The sequence below is a fragment of the Mus caroli genome, chromosome 5 (genome assembly GCF_900094665.2).
Source record: "Mus caroli chromosome 5, CAROLI_EIJ_v1.1, whole genome shotgun sequence".
NCBI classification, from domain to species: domain Eukaryota; kingdom Metazoa; phylum Chordata; class Mammalia; order Rodentia; family Muridae; genus Mus; species Mus caroli.
In genome coordinates this window covers 116,812,685-116,825,434 of record NC_034574.1, presented here as the reverse complement: position 1 = coordinate 116,825,434, position 12,750 = coordinate 116,812,685, and the positions used below count along the sequence as shown (strand labels likewise).

At 47.1% G+C, this 12,750-nt stretch overlaps 1 protein-coding gene across 1 annotated transcript in view; it reads right to left on the bottom strand.

Annotated features, from left to right (window-relative positions):
• Window positions 1-12,750, bottom strand: part of Kntc1 (kinetochore associated 1) — a 72,836-nt gene that overhangs the window by 3,729 nt on the left and 56,357 nt on the right. The window contains exons 52-60 of the mRNA XM_021163556.1: window positions 10,585-10,631; window positions 8,733-8,811; window positions 6,907-7,025; window positions 6,397-6,532; window positions 5,764-5,859; window positions 5,222-5,278; window positions 3,151-3,205; window positions 2,882-2,945; window positions 1,106-1,235 (exon numbers count right to left, since the gene is read on the bottom strand). Coding sequence (XP_021019215.1) covers window positions 1,106-1,235; window positions 2,882-2,945; window positions 3,151-3,205; window positions 5,222-5,278; window positions 5,764-5,859; window positions 6,397-6,532; window positions 6,907-7,025; window positions 8,733-8,811; window positions 10,585-10,631 — 783 coding nt within the window. The remainder of the gene's footprint in view (window positions 1-1,105; window positions 1,236-2,881; window positions 2,946-3,150; window positions 3,206-5,221; window positions 5,279-5,763; window positions 5,860-6,396; window positions 6,533-6,906; window positions 7,026-8,732; window positions 8,812-10,584; window positions 10,632-12,750) is intronic.

The window sequence follows — 12,750 nt, the reverse complement described above, 5'->3', positions numbered from 1 at the left end:
TACATCCTGAAGCTGAAAAGTAGTAGGATGGGGTTGAGTAATCAGAACAGTTAAAGACCAGCACAGACAGCCTCGACAGCAAATGGGATGGGGAGACAGGCGGCCATGAGAGCGTGTGTGATTGGTTAGTCAGACCACTGCTGTCCCATCCACCTGGGGAGGCGAATAACTGGAGACATTTCAGAAGCCTTTGTCCTAAGAATTATTTTAAAAGTTCTGCCTCAAGCAGGGCAGTGGTGGCACACACCTTTATTCCTAGTGCTCAGGAGGCTGAGGCAGGTGGATCTCTCTGAGTTCTAGGCCAGCCTGGTCTACCGTTACCACGTGGGTGCTGGGAACTGAACCCTCTTAACCACTGGGCCATCTCTCCAGCCCCAGCCTGCTCTACAGAGTGAGAGGACAGTCTGGGCTACAGAGAGAAACCCTGTCTCAAATAAAATAAAATTAAACAAATAAAAAAGAAGAAAAAAAACAAACCAAACCAAACCAAACCAAAAATCCCTCCTTAGAGGCCTCCTCACCTTGCTCAATCTGATTACCAACCTCCCACCAAGGAGACCTTCCCCTCAGGTTTTAGCTAGAGGCCTTCCACAGCCTCTGTGTTACTACCCCTCTGGACCTATCCAGTCTACAATGGGTTACAAGGCTACTCTGCTTCTTTCCCTTGTTAAAAATTCACTTTCCATCCTGATCACATCCCCCCTCTCCCCTCCTTTCTTTTGGTGAGAAGAAGAAAGGTCTTGGAGGCAACCAAGATGGGCGGGAACTCAGTGATCCGCCAGCCTCTGCCTCTTGAGTGCAGGGATTAAAGATGATAAAGCTGTGGCCACAGCTGGCTTGAAGACTGCTGCTAAAACAGTTTTTCTCAGTTCACTGTGCTCTGCCAAGAAAACCAGTTTCTCCCAGATAACAGAATAATGGCTGAACTCTTTTTAAGATATCCCTCAGATGTACTTCAATGGATCTTGTTGCTTCCTGTTAGCCCGCCTCACCCACACTGGGTATCAGTGAGGTATGGGTTTGGTGAGAGAAAATGCCGTCTTCTGAGAGACGTGCAGTGTGCCCTGGCAACCTGAGGGGAAAAACGAACGAATGCAGACCATACCTTGATCTGCTGGTGTCTTTTTTCAGAGTGGGGCATGAGCATCAGGCAGGTCAGAGCAAAAGCAGGAAGGTCTAACTGGACGTACTGCTTGGCGACTCCCATCAGGTCCAGGTCATCTGAAACTGGACATCTTTGAGAGGGGGCAGGAATTAGTTAATGGCCTGGCAGGTTTATTAGACCACATTAGCCTTTCTCCACTTCCACAGATGTTTCCCGGCCACTGCCAACTACTTTCAATGCCCATTCTTACTAATAAGGAAAGAGCCTTTGAGAGCATTCCACATAGAAAACAAAAAGAATCTTCTAGGACACAGACTGCTGTCTGCATGCAGACGATGCCCGGACACCTGCACATGCATAGGATACATTCTTAGACGCTCAAGCGGGGCATGGTGGCACACTCCTTTAATCCCACACTCGGAGGCAAAGACAGGAGGATCTGAGTTTGAGGACAGCTTGGTCTATAAAGCGAGTTCTAGGGCAGCCAGAACTACACAGAGAAACCCTGTCTTGGGTGGTACTGGAGCAACAAAAACAAACAAACTTTGTAGATGCCCAGGGTCCACGTGACAATGCTACAGGACTTAGCAAGAGGCATAAACTCACACTTAGATTGGGTGCCAATCTCAGAGGGCGGTGAACATCAGCTTCTGAGGAAACTTCTGAGAACTTTCCAGAACATGTAAAAAGTAGGCATTGCAACAATACTAGGTGCATTTAGTGAAAGTAATGTCAGCTTAACTTCCTTAAGAAAAAGCCTGACAGTTGCCCCTGTCTTACTTGGAGGATTCAATTCCACTGGACACCGTAACTGTGGATTCTGCCCAAACCTATTTCCTTATGCATACACATTTGTCATAAGACTTAACCTATAAGTGAGGCACAGTAAAATATCAGTGATAGTAAACTAGAAGACTTACTTGGGACCCAAGGGCTGTGAGAGCCACCAGGTGATTCATGGACAGGCAGCACACACAATGTGCTTTGATGGGCAGAGAGTTAATGGGCAGAGCATGCCATTAACTCACGCTACTCAAGAATGGTATACAGGGCTGGAGAGATGGCTCAGCGGTTAGGAGCACTGACTGTTCTTCCAATGATGCTGAGTTCAATTCCCAGCAACCACATGGTGGCTCACAACCATCTGAAATGGGATTCAATGCCCTCTTCTGGTGTGTCTGGAGACGGTGACAGTGTACTCATATACATAAAATAAATACAATATTTAAAAAAAAGAATGGTATATAATCTGAGACTTTATTCTGGGGCGGGGACTGGAGCTTGGGTGGTCCAGCGCTGGCCTAGAATGCACGAAGCACTACTTTGAAGTGGACATGACGGCACAAGCCTGTAATACCAGCACCCGAGAGCTGGAGGCAGAAGAATTAAAGGTAAGGAATTAAAAGAATTAAAGCCTCGAAACCCCCCCCCCAAAAAAAAGAATGAAAGCACATAGGTTCTGAGGCCTGCTCGTGCTATGTGAGACCTTTTATTAAAACAAAATAAAACAGAGTTTCTGAAGCGATGTGTGGTGGTGCACACCTGTAATCCCAGCTCTCCAGAGGTGGAGGCAGGAGAATCAAGAGTCTCAGCACTCGGCAAGTTCTAGGCCAGCCAGGGCTATATAAGACCCTATGTAGAAACAAAACAGGAGAACGTGAAAGACGGCAGTGGACAGGACATGACTGGAGCCTAGGAGGTAACCATGGCTACGTGACCACTGTGCTCAGAGATGCCCACTGGAAAGGAACTTGAGGAGAGCGCACATCTACTTACTCAAGGATAGCGACGAGACTGTCACAGCAGTCTGCTAACTGACTGGGTCTTAAAGGACAGGAAGCTGAAGAGAAAAGGTGATAAACACGTGAGTACTCCAACATCAAAATGCCATGGTCAGCCAGGCATGGCCGCCCAGCCTTTAATCCTGTCCCTTGGAAGGCTGACGCTGTTTAAAGCTAGCCTGGGCTATAGTGTAAAACCCCGTCTTAACACTAAACAACCCCAAAGTGCTACTGTCGGTGTTGAGAGGCTGGACGCTCACTTACCTGAGAGCAGAGGGATCTGGATCACACGCTGCCAAGCTTTGCTGAAGTAGGGCACCTGTGGGGACACGGGCACTGAAGAACCCACGTCTAGGACACTAGACACCCCGTTTCACAGTCACAGAACGGGATGCCCAGATTGAGCATGATTCCTACCTGCTGCTGTGTGACAACTATTTATACAGTGCACAGTGTTAGGTGTTATGAGTAATCTAGAGCTGACTTAAAATACGCTGGCCAGCTGGCTCACTGGGTGATGGTACCGGCGGCCAAGCTGGATGCGCTGAGCTGAGTTTGGCCTGAGGGGCCTGTATGGTAGAAGCTGAGAACTGACTCCCGTAAGTTCCCTTCTGACTGCTACTCACAAAATATTGCACACATGTGCATACACACACACTAATTATGTAAAAATGCAATAAAAATGGAAGTGGGTTTGTTACATTCAAACAGCATGCCTTTTCATATATGGGACTGGAGCAAAAATCACGGCGCACAGGGCAGTGATGGTGCATGCCTTTAATCCCAGCACTCGGGAGGCAGAGGCAGGCGGATTTCTGAGTTCGAGGCCAGCCTGGTCTACAGAGTGAGTTCCAGGACAGCCAGGGCTATACAGAGAAACCCCGTCGTCTCGAAAAACAAAAAAATTCAAAACAAAACAAAAAGCTGAGGCATGCTGAGGGGTGCTGGGATCCTAGGGTGGCCCTCACGGAAATCAAGGGTCTGTTATTATTACAGGTGATAGAAGAAGTGAAGATCGAAAAAGACACAACATAGCGTTAGGTTACAGGAGAGGAGCCAGACATGGAGCTCATCATGTGAGCCATCAGATGTGAAATGTCTAAGTCAGAGAAAGCCATAGAAAGATGAGGAGTCGCTGGGGTCAAGGAGGAGGGCAAGATGGCTGCCAGTATGGGGGACCTTTTGCTGCTTCTGGCCGTTCTGGGGACTGGCCTCATGTATGCTACCCCAAGATGTAGACCCAGCTCTGAGGTGTCCTTCTGAAAAGAGGAAAACAGTCTCACACTAGCTAATCGTGATGGCTGTTCAAGTCTGTAAATGTAGTAAAGCCACATAATGATAAACCCTTGAAAAGGATGCCACCTTAGTAAACAATGCTAGACCTACGTGTCCTGAGACCAGACAGTCACCCAGCTGGGCCTGTCACATGGAAACAGCACCTTTAAAGCTAGAGCCATAACTCCATGGTCATGAGCTCTGGCTGCTCAAGCAGGGGACAGAGCTCAGTGCCTGCACCCACATCAGGCAGCTCACACGGCCTTTATCTAGTCCCAGAGGATCTCACACCCTTTTCTGCCCTGCTTGGGCATGGCACTCATGTGCACACACCCAGACACACATACACATAACTGAAGAAAAATAGCACTTTAAAACACTGTTTTAAGGACATCAAATACACTTATGTGTACATACACCCAATGTTTGTGTAATAGGAGAGCGAGTCTAGAAGAAGTGAAGGAGAATTTCTTGTTTTACTTAAAAATTCTCATGCTGTTTTAGTAAACTGAGAATAAATTACCTACTTCTTTTTGAAAACGTGTGTACATGTGCAAGGGAGTGTGTATACACCAGTCACAGGACAACCTGGGGGTGTTGTTTCTCTCCTTCTACCAAGTGGACCCAGGATTTGAACTCAAGTTGTGAGGCTTGGTGGCAAGTGCCTCTCCCACTGAGCCATCTCGCTGGCCCCCTAAATGATCGAGTTCTGTACGATGATTATGAGGTGCACAACTCATGAGACTAAACACGATAAAACAGAGAAAGACCCCAACTTTCAAGATCAGTAAGGTCTGTGAGGGGGCAGTCCTACCAACACTTAAATAGAATCAATGGCACTGTGACAAATGCTAGAGCAGTGCCAGGTGACTCATGCAGCCTGAGGAACTCAGAAAGCAGAGCCCTGACCAGGCAAAGCAGCAGCTGAGGCCACCGGAACGCCATCCTACACCATCCATGTCTCTAAGGAAGAAGCTGATGGCTCGACACAGGGCACCCTTAGACGACCTAGCTCAGAGATTAAACACGATGACGTGTACCTTAAAGGGAAAGGACATACCTGCCATAACGAATGGATGCTAGAAATGCAGGATAACACTTTCCTCAGGTAAGGAATCTGTAAAAGGGAAATTCCAAAATGAGACTCCCAAAGTCCTAAACTCCAGTGTGTCAACACAAAGTCTTAGCCTGTTTTAAAACCCACTTTGAGACGGGGCCTCAGCCACAGCCCAGGCTGGCCTTAAATGGGATTGCAGGTGTACAGCACTTTTAACTTCTTTTTGAGTCAGGGTCTCAGGATGGGTATGAACTAGATATGCAAATGAGCAACCCTCAAATCTATGATTCTCTTGCCTCGACTCCTTGACTGCTGGGATTACTGACTCTGGACCCCACGTTCAGTTCCTGTGATGCTGGGCTTTAAGCTGCTAGTCAGGCAGCCACCCGAGCTACGTTCCCAGCCCCTCAAGATCATTCTGAGTTTGACTTTCTCTAATAGTCTGGCGGGAGCCCAGGAGCAGATGTTTGCATCAATATACATCGCTAGCCGGTGTTAGCTTCGAAACGCTAGGATGTTGTGCGTCGGGAAGACCCAAGCCTCACCATGTTGAAGCCCAGAAGCTTCTGCAAGAGCCCATTCCAAAGCTGCAGGTCGTAGATTTTGTATTCTAAGCAAAGCTCTGCCACCAATCGTACCGCCTAAAAGCCAAAACACCAGACAAGAAAACAATAACATCACATTGCTTTGAGACGTCAGTAAGTCAGTCCAACCAGCCTTTTAAAAAGGCAGGGTACCTTCATAAAACATACAGACAATAACCTATAAATGTCTAATGTCCTGTTTTCAGCTCCTAATTCAATAATAATAATAATAACAACAACAATAATAATAATAAAAACCCGGGCTGCCTGCTGGCCTCACACCTGTCCCAGCTCCAGTCTCCCAAAGACAACTAAGCCCAGGAGACGGGCACCTCTCCCTCTAGAGTGGGCCTTGGAAGGAAGTACGACAGTGCCTTCTTGCTTGCAAGCATGACTAACCTATATACTCTAAGAATGGAAAGGACCGACCATATTGTCTTACCATTCCATATAGTGGGCTGCAGACCTACAGAAAGGTCTAGGGCATTAGACCTACTGCGGGTAAAAGATCTCTGGGCATCTGGGGGGTTGGGTGACTGGGTGACACACACTGCATAGGTAAAGACAGGAGCGCCATGGCCAGTGACTACATACCATAGGTTCGTGGCTGTGGTTCTTCCACAAGCCCTTAATCATGCCTTCTTTGGGACTGTTGCAGAATAATTCATACGTGATGGGAATATTCAACGTCTCAAATGATGCCAGGAAAGTTATACATTTCAGATAGGATCTGGAAAACAGAGGTCTTTGTAAGGATCGTTCTTGTGGCTCACATTTAAATCTAAAACCAAAACTACTTGTGGGGTCCAGGGGGCTAGCTTGTTGTTTCATGTCCATTTAGGCTGCAGGTATCTTCAGAGGATGCAGCTTAGATAGAAATCAATTTAACAAGGAAACAGTCAACTTCCAAATGTTGCTAAGATGTTCTTATAGGCCTGCTTTGCCTTTGCTTAAATATCAACAATCAAGATAATGGGCCTGCATTTACATAGCAACCGCTAAGCATCCACATAATTCAATCAAGGGCTCAAAAGTTATGGCTCAGATATAAGCAGATGAAATCTGTTTACGTCCTTCTAAAACAATACATCAAGCTCTACTTACTTCATTTCTTTAATGGGCTTTTTGAAGAGAGATTCTATTGTTTCCTTGTCAGCCAAATAGAGGAGACACTGCAGAGCTCGTGCTTTGTGGGCAAACGTTAGCTGGCGCATGCCCAGCATCTGTAAAACAAGAAAGAGGCTTGGAGAGTCAAGCTGTACACTGCAGCCTCGGCCAGGCAACTGACTTCAACTTAGGCAGTAAAAACATCCATTCCCTTGGTTATTTTTCCACTTTACTTGAGCTCAATTATCTCTGCTGTTAACCAGCACAGAGCTGAGCAAGCAGCTCAACACTAACTCGACCCTGGAAGGAACTCAAGAGACCCCCTTGTTCTTTGCATTACTGGTGCTAATGCAGTGGTGGCTAAGACTGTGGGCAGAACCAAGGCAGCGACCCCCACCTGCTCCCAGCCGCAGCCAGCACTGGAAACCAAAGAGAGCTTCCCCTTGAAATGCAATAAAGTTTAATTTTCTTTCTCTCTCTCTTTTCTTGGGGGGGCATGGGTTTCAAGACAGGGTTTCTCTGTGTAGCCCTGGCTGTCCTGGAACTCACTCTGTAGACCAGGCTGGCCTCGAACTCAGAAATCCACCTGCCTCTGCCTCCCAAGTGCTGGGATTAAAGGCGTGCGCCACCACTACCCGGCTAAGTTTAATTTTCTTAATCCCTCGACTCCTGTATACATCATGTTAATGAACCACCTCTGAATACATGTCATCATTAATTGCTGACGATACATTCACTAATATTCTTCTTGACAAAATGGACAGTTCACTTACAGGCAGTAAGTGAAAGCAGGAGGAAAGTGAAAGCAGCTCCTGCCAGGCCTGCGCTAACCGGCCATCGATGCAGCACCAGTGGTACTTAAAGAACAACTAAAGGGCCGGGCGTGGTGGCACACACCTTTAATCCCAGCACGAGGGAGGCAGAGGCAGGTGAATTTCTGAGTTCGAGGCCAGCCTGGTCTACAGAGTGAGTTCCAGGACAGCCAGGGCTACATGGAGAAACCTTGTCTCCAAAAAAACAAACAAAACAAACTAACAAAAAGAACAACTAAAGGACAGACTCCAATCAGGAACCATGGTGAGCTTACATCCAGTATCTCAGATTTCCCTCTCGTCCTTCTAAGGACCATGTAAGCATGGTTCCTCACCTTCTATTAATCTAGCTGCTTCGCTTCACAAGCTATTGTTAGCTGGGTATAATAGTTCACATTTGCTATTAGTACTAAGGAGACTGAGGCAAAAGAAGCGCCAAGAGTTTCCAAGACTTTGAGATCAATCGAGGCTACACAGTCTAAGCCAGACTGTGTCTCAAAAAAAAAAAAACAAAAAAAAAAGGAAGAAAAAAAAACCACTCTTCTCAACACCAAAACTACCAACAGAATTGCTATAGGAAAATTCCTCAAGACTCATGAGTTTGTGTCCCCTCCCCGAGGCTGCAGTTTTATACGGGTAGAGAGGCTGGGGGGTGAGTGGGGCCGAAGCAGGTCACACAGGGTCACGAGGTTGGTAGAGCTTCTTCCCAGGGCCGGTTTGTATAGAGGCTTGGTATCAGGAGTGCTGACTGATCAGGGAAGTTAATCACGATGAACAAAGCACCTTTGAGAGCTACCTCAGGTGCATCATGTGACCTGCCGAGCAGATGCTGCGGCCAGAGTGCTAACTGGAGCGTGGTGTACTGAGAGATGCCCAAGTATCGGATAGCATCACCCAGAAGTGTGTTGGTGAACGTGTTATCTGAATTGTGTTTATGAAGCCAGAAGTGAGAAATGCACATGGGGAAAATGCCAAGCAGAGATGGCTGTAGGTTGAGTCTCTAGAGCTTACACTTGTAGCTGAAGTGGCGAATACAAACAGCATTCTCGAACAATAATCAACAGGGCGAGCCTGGAGGAGATACACGACTCTGGAGGGGAAAAAAAAAAGAAAGACATTTTTTTAAACTTAGAGATACAATGTGTAAATTTAGAGATACACCCCAATACAATGGAGCTGTGTTTCTGCCCACAATAAATGACAACATCCTAGATGTCAGCCAGGAAGATACGGCCAATGGCGTTCCTGTTTTCCCTTTCAAAGGAGGTTTGGTCTCTCTTATTCTAAAGTTCTGTTTATTTGATTGATGTGTATGCATGCTTTGCCTGCCTGTGTGTCTGTATACCATATGTGTGCCTGGTGCTTGCAGAGGCCAGAAGAGAACAAGCGATCCCCTGGAACTGTGAGCTGCCTTTACAGCTAAAGAGGATAATGTGCAGATCAAATGCTGCCTTCCAGCATTCTCCTCTGTACCACAGCCACTCAGCCTTCCAGTATTATTGATGAAACTGACACTGACCACAGCTTATAGCAGCACAGTGAGTGTCACACACGGGAAAACCTGTTCTCCCGGGACCCTGGAGGACCTTGTAAGTGATTCCTTTTAGATTCTAGCCCTAGGGCTGGTAGGCCACTCCTAGGAAGGCCTGGAGGGATTAGACAAGCTGGAGGAGACAGGGCCTTCAGATGGAAAAGACAGAAGTCCTGATGTCTCAGTGCTTTGGAGATTTCTCCTGTCACTGTCTGAATTGCTTGGAAGGCTCACCACATAACTGGCTCTGTTAAATAGGCCAGGAACTGTATATGAGTTGGTACGGTGCACCTACCCTTAGAAGTCTAAGCAAGAAGCCTGCTGTAGTGGCACATGCCTTTAATCTCAGGGCCCAGGAGGCAGGAGCAGGGGCAGGAGGGCCTCTGTCCTAGGACAGCCAGGCCTACAAAAAGAAAACCTGTCTGGAGGGCTGGGAGGGAAGCCTGGCTTGGTACTGCTTGGCTGTCATCTCAGCACTGGGGAGGCTGGGGCAGAGATTCCCAAGTTTAAGATCAGTATAACTACCTATGTTGAGCCTGGAAGCATTTATGAACCCCAAGAGACCACCAAGGAGATGACTCTGATGTAGGCTCTGCCTCTCACGTACACAGTTAGACCCTTACTAAAAAGCAAATAAAAGTAACAACTCCCCCTCTCAAACATCCACCTTTTCTAAACAGCAGTGTGAGGTGGGCCAGAGGGAAGGAGGGCGGAGAGTACGAAGGTAGCCAGCTCTCTGCAAAACTAGGAACAATTATTTTCTTGTTCTGGGCTTTGCAAGTCTGTCTTCACTATTTGATTTCCGGGGGAGAGGAAGCTGCGGGGCTCCCCAGGCTGCTCAGCTGCTGGTGGTCTCAGTGAGGATTAGTTAAGAGCTGGCAGCTTACCACCATGCGCTCTTCCCATGCTGGAATCAAGTACTGGTGATGGGTTACCACATCCCTTCTGATTCAAGCCTAGATAGTCTTCTCAATAGAACAAGCCAAGAGCACTCAGACTCGGCACATCGAATGGCAAGCACTCAACTCTGGAGACCTGGGTCTCAGACAAAGGATGCAGTGTCTTGTAGCTGAGCCATGCCATTTTCTAGCATTCCAGAGCACACAGGGCCCCGGGGCAAAGGTTCTGGCTGACAGAAGCGTTTCCCCTTGCCTGGCACTCTCTGCTGCAGAAGCCTGAGAACCCTCACAGGGGTTCAAATCCACAGTCTTGGCTATGACTCCCCTCCCTGCCCCGGAGCCTAGCACTGATTCTTCTCGGAGCCACATCACATCAGTTTCTCCATAAGGTCCCTACCTGGTGTCAAGGCCAGTACAAGGAAAGAATGCATACCTATGCAGCACTTCATCCTCTTCCAACTCAAAGAACTCCGATGCTTTCTTTGAGAACAGAGAAGGATACAGGTTAAGAATTGAAGGTTGTGACCACACAAACTGTCATCTTAGTGTAATATATCAGACCAAAAACCCAACTACAAAACTATGTTTATGGGACTGGAGATCTGGCTCAGTAGCTAAGAGCACCCGTTGCTCTTGCAGAAGACTTGAGTCTGATTCCAAACACTCACATGGTGGCTCACAATCTTCTCTAACTCTAGTTCCAGAGCACCGATTACTGGTTTTTATTTTAACCTTAGCAGGCAGGCATCAGGCATGCATGTGGTATATGTACATGCATGCAAGCAAAATACTCACATATACAGTATAATAACATGATTTAAAAACAAAAAGCAAACTATGTTTATGTGGACGACACACTGCAGTAAATTACTTGGTGATGTCTTCTGCTTGACAAGGGGGTCCATTCTCACTCACTCACACAGAAATATGTTCTGAGTACATGCTCTGAGTACTTGCTCTGAGTACATGCTCTGAGTACCTGCTCTGAGTACCTGCTCTGAGTACCTGCTCTGAGTACACGCTCTGAGTACACGCTCTGAGTACACGCTCTGAGTACCTGCTCTGAGTACACGCTCTGAGTACACGCTCTGAGTACCTGCTCTGAGTACCTGCTCTGAGTACACGCTCTGAGTACACGCTCCGAGTACACGCTCTGAGTACATGCTCTGAGTACCTGCTCTGAGTACCTGCTCTGAGTACCTGCTCTGAGTACATGCTCTGAGTACCTGCTCTGAGTACCTGCTCTGAGTACATGCTCTGAGTACACGCTCTGAGTACCTGCTCTGAGTACACGCTCTGAGTACCTGCTCTGAGTACACGCTCTGAGTACCTGCTCTGAGTACATGCGTGGCCTAAGGAGACAAAACAAGCATCTGGGTGCTGGTGGAGCTTATAGTTGTTGGGTAAATTTTAAAAGGAACGGAGCCTGGCGTGGTGGCGCACACCTTTGATCCCAGTCCATCTTACTACGTAGCCATTTGTCAACGTATTGTGTACTCATCGGGGCTCAGAAAGCACTGTGCCAGTTTTGACGGGAGGCATAGTTCTCAGTTGCCGGGTCCTCTCAGCTGACTACTCTGAGCTTCTGAGCGTGGAACACAGAAATGCTGGATTTAGACACACGCTTACATTCTGCTTCCACTGAAGCAGTCACTGCTCTTGGTAGACCGGGGCTAGTGCTGGATCTCAGGCAGGGCGTGTTTGCACAGTAGAATGGACCACGGGGTTCAAACCGCAGCGTAGCACAGACCAGGTGTGGTAGCACACACCCCAGATCCCAGCACTTGGGAGGTACTATATGTTCTAGGTCATCCTCAGCTACATGGTGAACAGGAGTCTAGCCTGGGGTACTCAAAATCTATTATCAAAACAGCAACAGCACATTTTGGCATGAAATGGAAAATTAATATAAAATAAAAGCTACTAAGTAAAATCCAACGGCTGCTGGGTTGACTCCCAAGTAAAGGCACTCGCTGCCAAGTCTGAAGACCCGAGTCCACTCCCCAGGACCTACATGGTAGGAGAGAGCCAATTCCCTCAGGCAATTTGGATGTAATTAAAAAAATAAGTTAAATGCCAAGGGCTGGGGATACAATTTAGTGGTAGAGTACAGGCTTAGCATTCAATGACTACAGTATTCAGCAGGAAAATCAATCAGTCAGGACAACAAAACAAAACCAAATAAAAGCTGGCTGCCAACTACAGCTAACCTCAGCTACCTGGGCGGCTGCAGCGGAACTATGTTCGACTGGGAATTAAAACAAGTTTGGGTAGCATATTAGCACCCTAAATCGAACAAACTCACTAAATATAAGTACTTAATTTCATAGTGGTTATACCATTTTTTACAAATACATTTCAAGAATATTATCTTCCTATGTAAGAACAGAATTGTAGGCTTTACTTATTAAATTCTACCTGAAAATTCAGAGAAACTATTGAAAAATCTGGATTGAGATTGCTAGCTCCTTCCACAAATGTGAAATTCACTATTTTTAAAACCATCAACATCATGTGGCGCCTGCTGTGTTCTGCTGTGAAGAACACATCACCTATACATCACCTGCTCATCACCTACACATCACCTGCTCATCACCTA